The following is a 15101-nucleotide window of genomic DNA, read 5'->3' on the forward strand; positions in this document are numbered from 1 at the left end:
GATCGCGGCGCCATGTTTGAGAAATCGAGAATTTGACGTGAGCGTGAATGCGCTCTAGCGGCCGCGGACGGAATCGATCGCACTCGGCCGGCCGGTTCGTTCAAGTTCGCTAGTAGGAATACTACATAACGCTAAATAAATTATAATTTTTAAAGAAAGAGAAAAGAAAATTTTAATTTTCTCATTATACGAATCATCAAACTAACCAACAGTGTTTTGAGTTTTGACCAAACTAGCATTTCTTACATTTTTGAAATTCCGGTTTCTCAATCATGAATTTTGATACAGTTCAAAACCTGATAGGAACTGACTGAAACATTTTCTTCATTCGCTTGAGATTAAATTTAAAATTCGACTCATGATTATTGAAACCAAGTAGACGCGTCGTTAATCTTTTGTTCGTATATTTTATTAATAAATAATTCTTAATTCTCTTCTACAAAAAGTTCTAAAAGTTGGAGCATTCATATTTATAATAAATCTGTATTAAACTAAAATGATAAGCAAATAATATTATCTGCTTTTCCGTCCCTTTGATTATTGATCCATCCATACAAAAATATTAAATTAAAATTTTAAGGTGTTATACAATAAGGTTGTTCTGTAAAAAGAGAAAGATAAATAGACCTATCTCACTCTACGTCCTAGCTCACCGGTCGTTCACTCATTCACTGATTTCGTTGTGTGGCAGAGGGCGCTTTAGTTTATGACACTGCAGTACAATCAAAACTAGACTCTATTGCATAAGGTTTAAGAATTTTTTTGAGGATTAATGCCGGTGTTATTTGTTTGACATATTATTGCCGCTGTCAGTCATGCAGTTAAAATATTGTTTCTTTCTATTTGTTATCATTTTCCAGTTCAATGTACTGCGTTGTATTGCGTTTATAAAATATTTTTATTTGTGTTATGCGCTAAATGAGTAATGAACTCTAATGTAGAGGAGAAATCGAAAGTGAAAAGCAAAACGATCGTCCTTCTTTAGTGTTCGTCAGCTGACTTTGACAGCAAAACAATGTTTTTCAGGGTTCGAAGTTCTGTACAGTCCGTAGTGTAATTTTATCCCTAAAAGTGTGTAACTGTGTAATAAATGGTGCAGTGAAAATGATCTCCCAAAGTTCCACTTGGTTTTTAGCTATTACTATATTTTTATTATGTGTAGTAAAAAATATTACCGGTAAGTACCTTCTCGCTTCTACTAAAAGTGATAAAGTTACCTAGGTACTATTTACCTTACTTTAATTTACATTATTTTTACAATTAAAATGGATTTCGTATTATAAAAAAAATGTATACTTTCCTTACCACAGTAGTAATTTATGTGCCACTTTTGGCTTTACTTCTATATTTATTATACTGCCATAAAAAGTCATTACCATCAGAATTATTTTGCTGGATATTTTATTTATTTCTAGTTATGTCCATCTGGGAGTCAAACCCGGGATCTCCAAACTGGATGCCACAGCGATTGACCATACACCATAACAACTTATTTTTTATTAATTTACCTTTCTTTTTCAGGTGAAGATAAGATAACAATACCTATAAATAAGACAACAACCTGGCCTAATAGACTACTTTACAGTGGGTTTTTTAATATCACTCGCTCGTCCTCTGTCAAAGTAAATTTTAATAATATAGACAAAAATGTATCATTTGTTATATTCCAAGTGCATAGTCATTTGTATGATATAACAGTATATAACAACACCTATGTAAAAGGCTCTTATGTTTCGGGAACAAATGTTGGCCTCTACAGTTCGGTTAAACCAAAAATGGATACTTTTTATGTATACAACCAGAATAAAGATGTTGATTTAAAAGTTCTTGTAACACTTCTTGGATATAGATATCAAGGTAATTTTTCTCTCTTTGTTTTATACATTTTATTGTAGGACTTACAGTTATTTTAGTTTTTTATAAGTTTTTTTTCCAATGGTTGCGATTTTACATCTTGATCATACATTAATCCTGATGAACACGTCATTGATTAATTGATATACCTACTTATTATGAACAATGTTTTTTAAAGAAGCATGTTTTACTTGAGTAGGAATTTAATTCACTTCATTTGTGTAAAATGAATAGGTACCTATTTCAGTGTGTATCTCAACTTATGGTTTTCCTGTGTGTATTTATAGTCATTAGACAAATTATTTCCTTGCTCATGTTAAACAAAACTACAACTTTAGGCAAATGGTTTTAGTTTTCAAGCTCTTCCCACATACACTATAGGGCAAAAAAGTCTTTTCTTCACTATTTATTTATTTTATTTAGAAAGGTCACCAAATAACATATCACACTATGGTTTTCTACTTGCCATAAATCTCTGGCATACAGCAAGCAAGGCGGTTTAAATCATTTTAAAATCAACCTTTAGGCTGACGACAAACGAGCATAATTTCCGTAGCGTACCTACCTACCTACCTAATAATAAATAAAAGTTCAAGTTCAAACAATTTTTTTGCATCGTTGTTGTGAAGTTCGATACAGAACTTTTGTGTAGGTAGACTTTGTCCTAAGCCTTACAGAATTCCGTTTTCAGTTGTCATTTTATTTCAGATCCTATACCTGGAGGTTGTAACATGGAGTTTCCAATCCCTGTATCTCCATTTTTGACCACAAAACTGAACAAAGACTATGTTGTTGTTGATACCGCACCAGCCAGATATTATTCAGATGATAAGTGTCTCAATGTCGTAAAAGTTAAGGTCGAATTTTATATGATGTACTTACCAACGGGAAATTACGATGCTGATACCTATTTTGAGGGTATTATGAAAATGATGACTTATGATAACATCAGAGAAAATGCAAATTGGGTGAGCTTTTTAATTGATATTTCAAACATATTACATAGTTTAGGAACTTGATTTTAAAATAGTCCATTTGATTTTGCGTTCGACTGTACACAAAGTCACACCACTGTTTTTTAACCGACTTCAAAAAAGGAGGAGGTTCCATGTTCGGCTGTATGTATCTTTTAAGGCCGGCTTCACACCGACCCCAATGTTGAGCCCACCAATGTCACTCGTCCAACGTGTGGATCTAAAAAAAATAATACTGGCACCAACGTTGGGAAAGCTGTTTTCCAGAAGCACACGTTGGACGAGTGCTGCTGGGACCAACGTTGGGGCCAGCATGTAACACCAGTGCATGTACCTACCTATATTAAGTATTGTATTGAGTGAAAAACTGCTTTTAGATACCGCTAAGCTCAATAGCGTGGCGCATGCGTCGCATGTTGAGTTTGTACCCTGGGACCGGCGCGGTATACGTGGCGGTGGCCCAAAACTCCGACAACCCCAATTACTACTCAGTTTACGTGCCCACGGCCACTTATGGTTGCCAGCCGGTCGACGATGGCTGTGAGCTCATCGGTTAGTATTAACGTTAAACCCCGTAAAATTAAACACTAGGACAAGGCACCCCAAGGTTGCAGGGTACCCACTGAGTTATAGACGGCCCAGTAGCGCTGTTAAGCCCAGTTTTTACCAGTATAAAAACGAAATCTGATAGGTCATTCAAACTCATCTCTCCGCTTTGGTGAAAACTTAAGCTAACAGCGCTGCAGGGTCATCTTTAACTCACTGGGCGCCCTAGGCCTGTGACCACTGAGTCCCTTTTCCTAGCGCTTAACTTTTTTTTTAGAACAGGTGGGGGGGCTTGGTCGAGCTGGGCTTGGGAATATTTAAAGTCCAGAGTGCCCAATAGAAACAAAAGACCTTAATATGTCAACTGTAACAGGCAGGAACTACTTTGCAACTAAAGTTTGATGTGCTGAAGAATATACAGTCCTTTGAAATTTTTGAGTTTTAAGACTTCCTAGGCACGGCGGCGTGAGCATGGTGCTAGCAAGAAATCTTGAAGATAGAATTAAGGTAGTTTGAGGCTGAAGGTAGCTTCTCATAAAACTGCGATAGACTTAAGGAGTTGTCGCTCTGTATGCGGTCTGCGGTCAGGTCAAAGTGAATGCAGCCCGCATAATGTATGATTACTTAGACCGCAGATCGCATCCAGTATGGCAAACCTACATAGTAAGATAATTTTTATTAGGATATTGAATGACATACATTGCTTGCAGATGATGTTCTATCAAGATTTATATGCGCCATGTTGCTATTCGTGGGCATTTTCGTGTGTTATTTCGGCCATCGTTTCTTCAAGACTGAGATGTTCCTAATGGGGATGTTGGGCGGATTCGTGCTCACTTACATAGTTATATCTACGCAAGTCACATTGGATACATTTGGTGAGCTTATATGAAAAAGTTGATCGTCATTTGTAGGGGAGACCGAGGAGAGTCAAGTCAATTTCTCTGAATTATAAGACAGTTTATCAAGCAAATTCGCGAATTCGTTGCTCTTTCGACATTCCACCGTTTTTTACGGACTATTCGCACCTCTCTTTCCCACCGCTGCAACTCCTGTGTAGTCAGGTTCTACAGCTTGTACGCTAATAAAAACCCAATTAGTGAAATTAAAGTTTGTCCCGTTTGCGTTTCACACACTCCACAGTTTGCCTGAAACTGTCAGCTATCATAGGAGCAGAGAAACTGGCTTTGTGACAACTTACCTCTGTTACAACGCTCCTCGGCCTCCCCTACCTACTCTAATATGGTAATTATCTCTCTATTCATGTTACATTTTTTTCCAGCTTTACTTATGGCGTCAATTATCTCTGGAATATTCTTTGGTGCTTTCTGGTTGACATTCTGGTGGTACTACGGGATTCCGGTGATCGCCGTGTCCTTGCCCGCCCTTAACCTGGGCTTTCTGTTGTCAGCCATCGTCTACAGCCAGATTCCGGGTTAGTGGGATTTCATGACTTGAATGTATGAATAGAGAGTACAATTTTGTCAATCCTTCGGTTGGCCTGGAAAATTGACTGCTTCTAGGGTATTCATCAGTCTCTGAAAAATACACTATGGTTAAAGGCCGGTTTCCACCAAAGCGGAGCGTTTTGATTAAGTAACCAATGAGATTTCGTTGTTTCCACATTTCTTCTTCGTTCAGCTTCAGTTCGTCAGTAAATTGGTAAGACATGCCTTGAGCTTTCCTAAAATCATTGTAGCTGTTAGTTTTCTTTCAAATACCTACTTACGCCATGAGGTCGTCGGTCCACTTTGTGGGTGGACGTCCTACGTTGCGCTTTCCGGTACGTGGCCTCCACTCCAGAACCTTGCTGCCCCGTCAGCATAAAGGTAGCAAGAAGACGCTGGATGAAGTCCGCTACCAACCGGCCATTGTGGAAATCAGTGGAGGCCTATGTTCAGCAGTGGACGTCATATGGCTGAAATGATGATGAATAGTGACTTACGTTTACTTATTTAAAATCCCTTGATTTAAAAGACCCTTGTGCGTAATTTTTCATTATTTTTCCAGGTCCAGGTTATCTACCAGTACTGCAAGACGACTCCAATTTTTGGGTCCTATTTATCATAATAATGTCTGTGGCATCACTAATCCTGGTCTCGCTAGCATTCGTGTCCAATTTCGTTTGCTGTGCAATACTCGGCGCGTACGCTATAGTATACCCTATCGACTTCTACTTAGGGTCTAACATCAAGTATATCATCATCAACACTATCAGAAGAGCTACGGTGCCTAAGTTTAATCTTGCTATGCTCAATACACCATTTCAATGGAGAGGTAAGTGACTGAATGTAATGTTTTCCGAATAATCTCAATTAATCTTTGTGATTCTTTCACTTTTGTGACTCATCAAGAATAGTCTAGCATGGTGGAGTAAAGTCTTTTGAAAAGTCCTTAGCAGTAACTAGTATCTAGCTAAGCCTAAGACAGGTTAAAATGGTGTTTATTGGATTTGGAAGAGGCCTATATCAGAGGTCCAGCAGTGAACTGCTAAATGATGATGATGGTATTTTCAATTGGATTAGTCTATGCCCGACTTCTAAATCTGCTCATAAAATCTGACACGGAAGTATTTTTGACAAACAAAAGAAAAATACCTGAATATCCGGATCCGTACCGTATACAATAGCTCGTACAGTGACAATGTCCCTTCCTTATTTTTTTCCTTGTAAATACTTTGACTTTTCACGACGTGTCAAACACTCTACTGAAAACAGTAGGCCCTGAATATTTGCTTAATAATCGTCTGTTTTCAGATGGAATAGTGGTGGCGTTATGGATAGGGCTAGCGGTCAGTGGGTTCCTGTTCCAAGCGCACCAAAACCGCGGACGCCCCCCCTTCCCCCCTCCGCCCAGAAGTGTCCGTCAAGAGAGACCAGAACCCTCGGGCTATGGCGCCGTGCCAGCCACTATCAGGTACTGAACTATTCTCACTTCTCATTCCCACTCTACATCTCCTGTATAGCCAGGATCTACAGCTTGACCGCCAATAAAAACCCAACCAGTGAAGGTCAAGTATGTCCTGGGGGAAGTTAAACTGTCATCGAATTAAATCAGAAGATCATAGGAGGAGTTCGAAGTTAAGGTTCGACTTCCCTCCAGTTCAAAGCGGATGACAGTTGACAAAACAAAGGTATAAGTAACCACCAGGTTCCACTACCAGGTGCGAGTACCTATGTTTTTGTGAAAGTACACAATACTTTTACTTTGTGGGGTGATTCCAATCGCTTTCCCGCTCTCTACCCTTCCATCCAGGAGTGTTCGTCAGAGCGACCGGAGTTCTCAGGCTATGGTGCCGTACCAGTCTACCAGGTGAGTTTTTCTGAACTAGGTACTACACTACTTTGTGGTAGCGTTATGAGTAAGTAAGCAGCGGATTCCCGTTTTGACAATACCACAACCGTGGGCGCCCTCGCCTCTATTTTGACTCTTGAACGAAAGGGGAATGGGGATTTCCCTTTGTTCAAGAGTATGCGCAAGTTTATCTCAAGGTATGTTATTAGGTAGTTGTTCGGATATCGAAGACTAGGTATCACTGGGTTATGTTCCGAAACTACCAACTACAATTAAAAAAAAAACGTGGTGGAATGTAAAATTAAATTAAATGACTTTAATGCCCACACGCGAAGTAAAATAGCTGCACAAATATGCTTACTTATTGTATTATTATTGAATTTATCTAGTGCTTATCATACTATAAATAAAATGGGCTAGGAATGACTTTAGCTGTAACTTCTTCTTATCATAATGTAAGTCATCGAACCTGTTTATGATGATGAAAATGGTTTTTACCCTGTCCCCACCAGATTTGTGTCCACTGGTGGAATTTAATTTTTTTTTAGTTGTTTTTTATTCCCGTTGTGTTGTTCCATACCGGCCAGCAGAAGTGGGACAACGGAAATAAAAAAAAGTATTTAATAAAATTCCTGTTTTCTCCAATGGTGGGGACAACAGGAATAAAAAAAAATTAAAATAAATTGAATTTTAAAAAAAATAATTATTTTTAGTATTTTGTGCGACTGCTAGTAAAAGTCGTGTAGTGTATTTCGTAATGCGTTCAAAACAATTGCTTTCTTATTAGAAACGAGTAATAAATAGTCCGTCAAGCGTAAACATTCCAAGGTTTTAGCAAATCTAGTTGTTTATATCCTACTAATATTATAAATGCGAAAGTTTGGATGTCTGGATGTTTGTTACTATTTCACGCAAAAACCTAACACTTTACATCAAGTGCGATTGTGGTCAAATACCTGCCTTGTTATGCATAAAAAAAATATAAAAAAAACTACTGAACGCATTTTGATGAAACTTTACAGTACTATTGTTTATAACCCAGAATAACATATAGGCTATAATTTATGACGATCTGTGACAAATTAAATTTCACGCGGGTAAAGCCGCGGGAAAGAAACTAGCTTTTGTAGTTTCTCAATATAACTTACTTCATATGTTTTGGCATTTAGCGGCACGTGAGGGTGTTTTTTAGACGTCAAACTGTGTGCCTACCATGAGTTTACGTTAGGTGAGCTCGCTAGCGAATACGTCAAAAAATTCTATGAAGATTTTATTTCTTGAAAGTAGCCGCTAGGGGCGCTGCACAATATGTCATACATTTAAATGTCATTTTTTTACGCAGTCGCTAGCGAGCACACCTAACGTAAACTCATGGTAGGCACACAGATGCTTCAGATTTTTATGCTCTGTGACGTCATAATATTATTATGTCAAAGTTATCCCCGTGCCGCTCACATACCTCAGGCACTGACTGACTTAAGCATAAACCTAGACTCGAGTTTCATTTCATTTGTTTATTTATTTAAAATCTTTATTGCACACAACAAATAGTAGTACAACAGGCGAGCTTAATTCCATGTGGCATTTTTATTACCTTAATAAATCTACCTACGAAACAATATTTTGTTCTTTCTTAATCTGTTGTTTTTATTTTTTCAGAAACTTCGTCTCATCTCTCAGTTCAGCCGCGCGCCGCAATGGAAGCGACGAAAGAACTCCTTTACTGGCCTAGGTGATGTCTTTATTATTTTTATTTTATACGAAATAAGTATTTTAAAACAACCAAAAAATGCACCAACATAAAAAAAATTAAATATTCCTAGGCTTATATTTTCTTAGCAGACCTATGGCCTACTTTTTTGCGTTAGGCGATTATCACACTGCACCGCGCTCCGCCGCGGTACGTGGGACGACTGATTTATTAATTATATTCAAGTTCCTCAGTTTCTATAGAAAACACGCGCGGCACAACACACTACAACGCGTTTGCGCGCGGGATTCGTTATTATGTCGCCACGCGGACCGCGGCGGAGCGCGGTGCAGTGTGATAATTGCCTTATACCCAGTAGTTATTGAGTTAACATAACTACAGGTCTAGTGTATAGTCATAGTCATATTATTCAGTGCCTGCGGTATGGGGGCGGTACTGGAGCGACAATATGACATAGGTAACACAGTAAACAAGACTGGAAGCACATCTGCAGTCTCCGCTGACATTTGACGTCACAAAAACACCCTTCCGTGCCGCTCCCGTACTTGTTGCACTGATTAAGTTTGCGGTAGGCCTGTAGCCAGTCATAGGCTAAAGCCTGGTCCGTGAGCACGTAGAATTTTGTCCAATGACCCCAAGCTACCCATCCTTATCGCTCGCGTATAATTATGTTGCTGTCGCGCTCGCACACTCACTGCGGGCGCCCGTCGCACAGTCGCGACAGCAATATATTATGTAATTACGCGCGAGCGATAAGGATGGGTAGCTTGGGGTCATTGGACAAAATTCTACGTGCTCACGGACCAGGCTTTAGTAAATAAGAATATAGTTATTAAGCTTAAAAGGTCTCAAATCAAGATATTGATTAAAATGGGAATTATTACTTAAGGGGAGGTAGGTAACACCTCTCATTCCCCATTAGAACTGCTTTATTACTATAAATCCAGGATCTTAACCCTTAAATGCATAGTGTTGCCATATGTCTACGAAGTACTTTTTTAATTATAAAAAGTAACACATTTTATAAGCGTTTCTGAACGTATGCTAATATCATAGAAAACATCATAATAAAAATAAAAAAAACGCAAATGAAGGTATATTTGAAAAAAAATTAACCGATATTTGACGTAGCGATTGCGAAAGAGAAAAAATTGGTAGTGTTAAAATTTGTGGTATTTTAATTTCGGATTCAGTGAGAATTAATTGCTAAAACGATTGGAAAAAAATACATACGTGTTAGAAATAATGTAAGAATTCATTATTATAACTTATTTTTTTGGTAATCTATCCCGAATGTGCCTTCGACTTGATTTTTGTGTATGTAGCCAAATGTCTACACCATGCGTTTATGCCATAAAATTGTTCTATGGTTTGCTTATTTGGCTTTTCTTTTCAGCATGTTTGGCTCGCTATCTGAAAAGGAAATTGAGGCAGCTCTTGCTGCTTTAAATGATGGTGCAGTCTCAGAAGATGATGAAAATTTAGATGATGATAATATCGATTTTTACTCAAACGTACGGGATTTATTGCATGATCTGGATGAGGAGTCCATAGATCATAATCTACCCTTGGAACATAACGAAGATCTGATCTAATATATGCTCCTCTTCATAGACTATGGGAGGGTTATGTTCCAGGGTCTTCGTTATGTTCCAAGGGTAGATTATGATCTATGGACTCCTCATCCCGATCATGCAACAAATCCCGTACGTTTGGGTAATAATCGATGTTATCATCATATAAATTGTCATCATCTTCTGAGACTGCACCATCATTTAAAGCAGCAAGAGCTGCCTCAATTTCCTTTTCAGATAGCGAGCCAAACATGCTGAAAAGAAAAGCCAAATAAACAAACCATAGAACAATTTTACGGCATACAAACGCATGGTGTAGACATTTGGCTACATACTGTTAATTTTCAAAAATATACTTTTTTTTCGTACTAAGATTTTTTTTATTATTTTTCCCCTTATCTGTGACTAAAAATCTAATTGAAATATTTTTTTCATAACTAAATAAAAAATCATGCATTTAAGGGTTAAATAAGTATACTGGCTTGTTGCCAAACTAGCTTATTTTCCTAATTTTTAGAAAAGTAGTCTTGGCTATTCCGAGCGATATTCAATATTGTTTGTAAGTGGGTCACAGGCACATATCAGAAAATATTTTATTTACAAAATGTTTTGTTATTTGTATTAAGGTTCTGTAAGTTTCAGTAGTATGCTACAGTCGTCAGTGTAGATCAACCTATTAACTAACAAACCCCGCTTTTGTGTCCATAGCATAAAGTTTAAAATTGAATAAAAAAAAAGTCGTATTGTTTTGGAAGGGCAACTACTGTATAAATTTGTATGAAAATATTTTATCTCTATGCCCAAATAAAAAGGTTGTTATAGCATGATAGGTAATCATATAAAATATTAGTAGTTTTTAGATATTTTAATTAAAAATGCTTGTTATTAGTTAAGAATATGCTTAAAGCAATGAAATAGAATAGATGCTCTCTTACTACAAATATGCCAAATAGTTACTTACTTTTTCTTAAAAATATCTTAATGTCGTAAGACTGGCCATGACTTTGTGATCTACTATACTTATTGCTGTGATTGTTATTCTTAATATCAATAAACATTATTTTTCAAAATAACAAAAACATTTTTTAATGTTGTCTCCGTATACTTACAATTGAGAATGTTACTAGGTATGCAAAATCACTTGAAACCTATGTTACACTTAAGCTTTTACATTTACAAATACATTAGTTTTTATTTCATTCAAAAATACCCAGTAGTTATGATTTTATAGGCATTCAAAGTTCGCTTAAATATTGAGTCCCGCCGACGGTCACGTGACCCCGTGTGACGTACATTCACAGCGTCCGCTCACTAGAAAACGGATATAAACATACTTAAATATTATTTTTTTTGTAAATACAAACTTATTATACATATTAACACCCAGACCCATCACAGAAATTAAAATTGAACCAAACCCAAACTTGATGCGATTGTGTCGTTTTATTGCGAATTACCTTCCAGCTCCATCATTAGACCCCGATTACTATATAGAATTAAAATACTCATCAATACAAAACGAACGAGCCCAAACTCGATGCATTTAAGTCGTTTTATTATAGAGTTCCTATGGCCACCAGTGGCGGATTAAGAGTATCCGAGGCCTTAAGCACAGAGCCTGTGTAGGCCCTCTATTGCTTAAATGGAAATGGAAGGAATGGAATGGAAGGTATAAAGTATAAAATGTAAGTTCATCAAAATAGAAAGTGTAGTAGGTAAAATGTAAAACTTAAAACATTATTTTCCTTGCCTTAATCAGAGCAAACTCCGAGATTACATCGTCGAAATTTATCCGACGAAGTATGTCTGCCTCAATACACATTAATGCTAATAGTACGAGAGCCCACGACCAAAACCATGTCTCATAGCAATACGGCAAAAACCCTATAAAATCGTTAGATTGTATGATTCTGAACCCGACTAGGTGTGTAGTAACGGTCGAAAGTGTAGCAACTGCGTGGGAGGCCATTTCTGCTGTGTCAAAAAAAAAAGACAGCCGGTATTATAGCAATACGTCTGATAGTGAAAATGTACATAGATTTTATAATTGTATTACGAAAAAGTTTGTTTTCAGACATTTTGCGCGTAGCATATAGCCTGTGCGCATTTTTGAAAATGTCAACAAATTTAGCCGACCTGTATCATAGCAATACGGATAATCTGTCTGTCTGTCTGTCTGTCTGTCTGTCTGTTACGCTTTCCCGCTTAAACCTCTCAACCGATTTTGATGAAATTTGGCATAGAGATAGTTTGAGTCCCGAGAAAGAACATAGGATAGTTTTTATCCCGGTTTTTGAAACAGGGACGCGCGCGATAAAGTTTTTCTGTGACAGACAAAATTCCACGCGGGCGAAGCCGCGGGCGGAAAGCTAGTAATATTATAAAGAGGAAAACTTTGTTTGGTTGTAATGAATAGGCTTAAAAACTACTGGACCGTTTTTAAATATTCTTTCACCATTTGAAAGCTACATTACTTACGAGTAACATAGGCTAAATCTCGATAAAATGTAGGTATGAAATGAAACGCCTCCATCCTCTGCTGGCGCGCCAGCAGAGGATGGAGGCCCCTGGAGAACTGGGGCCCCAAGCACGTGCTTGTAGTGCTTATACGTTAATCCGCCACTGATGGCCACCTTCCAGCTCCATCATCAGATCAGCTCCATGTCATCATAATATTGCATGGTCATCCAAATCACATGTGTTTGCGAAATTTCAGCTTAATCGGTTGCCTGGAAGTGGGTCTTAATTCAGTTTGCAAGATTCCACCCATACAAATATGAGCCACCTATGGCCACCTTCCAGCTCCATCATCAGATCAGCTCCATGTCATCATAATATTGCATGGTCATCCAAATCACATGTGTTTGCGAAATTTCAGCTTAATCGGTTGCCTGGAAGTGGGTCTTAATTCAGTTTGCAAGATTCCACCCATACAAATATGAGCCAGTCGTTGTAATATGACGTCACGCGCATAAAATGGCGGGCCGGCCGCCGCCCGCACTTTTAAAATTCAATATCTTGGAAACTAATTGACGTATCGAAATAATTCTTTCACGTGTATTTTTTATTTTTAACAGAGAATACAGAAAGCTAAAAAACAAAATTAGTGAACATTCTTCATTTACTATACAAATTCTTATTAGATTAAGTTTAAATTCGCGTCTGCTATGCTGTACCTATACTCAAATAAATTTTTGGCAGTGCTCTTTAGTTAGATATTTTTAGATACAAAAACTTAAGGGAGGGAACCATTAGAGATGAGCATAGAGGAATTAAATTCCTCTATGGAGATGAGGTATCAATTAATCTGATTGACTAAAAATAAATAGTACTTCAGTGGACATTTTAGACGCCTAAAACTTATTGCAAGTTTAGTACAAAGTTCTGACTTCAGTTGTTACATTGCGATAAAAAATAAGCTATTGGAATAAAGTTAAATTTAATCAATCCAATTCATCTCCCCAAATTTTCAACGTAAGATTACCCATTCAAATCATGTGCAGCACTGCTGCTGGACAGACAGTCTAAACCAATTAGGCGCGTTGATAATCTGCGCGATTGTTGTTTACGCCAAACGGCAGAGGGAGCCACGGACGGGCTTGCGTGTTTTTGATAGAATTCCGCTGAAGTGAGTATACAGGGTGATCTTTGAAAGACTTGATGTCGAAACAGTGGTAGGGTTAATGCAGAACAATATTTTGAAACGTAGAAAGTGCTCTTTGAAAGCCTACTTACAAAAAGTTACAAAAGTAAATCATTTTATTTGGAGAAAGTCGCATACTGTATTAAAATTTGTCCTAAACTTAATCAGTAATTTAGTGATTAAATCTGTCACAAATTAAGTTACACAGTGTAACTTACACTTCACTATCTACTTTTGTGTAACTATACTATCAAAAATGGCCTGCAGATTAAAGTTATCTCGCATTAAAAATGTAATCTAAAACCACTAATAGAAAAAATCACATCTTTACAAAATAATAACTTGAACAATAATCCTGTAAAACGGGCAATTTCAAGGCATTAGAAGTTAGAGGAATATTTTTTTCTCAATACTCAAATCTTTATTGCATTTCACAGTGTACATTAGGTTCATTCATTCATCTCATCTGCATTACATTCACCCTGTATATTACACTATCTGCCCACCCTGGCGACGCTTAGATCAGTATAATGCCTACAATGCAACACGTTTAATCCCATCCCATTGTGTGCACCCTCCCTTTCAACCTACGACACCCCTGTGTGGACTGTGCGGTACAGAAAAAAATAATATAATTAAAGCTACTTAAGCATTATTCACACAGAATGTAGTGAGGTTGTGTAGAAGTGGTTTTATTTAATGATGAATACTTAGGAAAATCTTAAATTGTAATTTAAAAAAATACGACAGAATCTAATAATTTGTTCATATTTTTATTACTGCTATGAAAATAATATGACATAAATATAATGTTTTTTTTTTCAAGTGAAAAAAGCGCTATAAAAATCATAAATTTTAAGTAAAATGCTAGGTAGAAAATTTCTTACCTTCATTACAATACGATGTCTTCAAGTCTTCTTTATTTTGCAGAATCAGTCGTCCACCATTTCGTCACCAGGTTTTCACAACCTACCCTCACACTGTATACTTACGTATTTTGTAATATTCTTACAATTTTATTGAATTATTAAGCTAATTGAATGACTATGCAATCACGTTGCTGACCCTACACGCAAATAATAATATGTACCGCCCAAATACACTTATCAGCATAATTTCCTACGCCGAAACAATGGGGCAGCACCGTCGCCGTAAGGTTCATTTTCGCGCCGCTAGAGGCAGCACTGTCTATAGCGTTTATTTTCGCGTGCACTTTCGGCCATCTGCTGTCATTGTTAATATTTTATTCCATATTAGGCTATTGTTATGTCATTTGATACACTCGAGTGTTCGCTTACGTCGTTATAAATGATCATAACTTTATTTGGGGTCGCTGTATTGGGCTTGTTTAACTGATACTTATGGTTATGAAGAGTATCAATTTAGTTTGAAGTGCGGAGTTAATTCGAATTAATAGCAAAAAAAATATTTTTTTAATCCTACTTCATTTATGTCTTTGATTTAATGAAACAATAAAAAATGGTTAATGCAATATTTATTAATAA

At 37.1% G+C, this 15101-nt stretch overlaps 1 protein-coding gene across 1 annotated transcript; it reads left to right on the forward strand.

Annotated features, from left to right (window-relative positions):
• The first annotated feature begins 820 nt into the window (after window positions 1–820).
• LOC114353262 (transmembrane 7 superfamily member 3) lies at window positions 821–8589 on the forward strand. Its single transcript, XM_028305180.1, has 9 exons — window positions 821–1177; window positions 1522–1857; window positions 2563–2822; window positions 3206–3380; window positions 4085–4252; window positions 4657–4809; window positions 5385–5651; window positions 6131–6290; window positions 8328–8589. The coding sequence occupies exons 1-9, from the start codon at window positions 1105–1107 to the stop codon at window positions 8398–8400; spliced, it is 1665 nt and encodes a 554-aa protein (XP_028160981.1). The 5' UTR covers window positions 821–1104; the 3' UTR covers window positions 8401–8589.
• Window positions 8590–15101: the final 6512 nt, after the last annotated feature.

This window comes from Ostrinia furnacalis, unplaced genomic scaffold (genome assembly GCF_004193835.3).
Source record: "Ostrinia furnacalis isolate ACB-3 unplaced genomic scaffold, ASM419383v2 OfSCF1638, whole genome shotgun sequence".
Lineage (NCBI taxonomy): Eukaryota > Metazoa > Arthropoda > Insecta > Lepidoptera > Crambidae > Ostrinia > Ostrinia furnacalis.

Excerpts from the sequence above, each read along its gene's own strand:
- LOC114353262 (XM_028305180.1), top strand. The coding sequence starts at position 1,105 with ATGATCTCCCAAAGTTCCACTTGGTTTTTAGCTATTACTATATTTTTA. Across the intron at positions 4,810-5,384 it reads CGTCTACAGCCAGATTCCGG|GTCCAGGTTATCTACCAGTA; the intron begins GTTAGTGGGATT and ends TTATTTTTCCAG. Across the intron at positions 6,291-8,327 it reads GCCGTGCCAGCCACTATCAG|AAACTTCGTCTCATCTCTCA; the intron begins GTACTGAACTAT and ends TTATTTTTTCAG.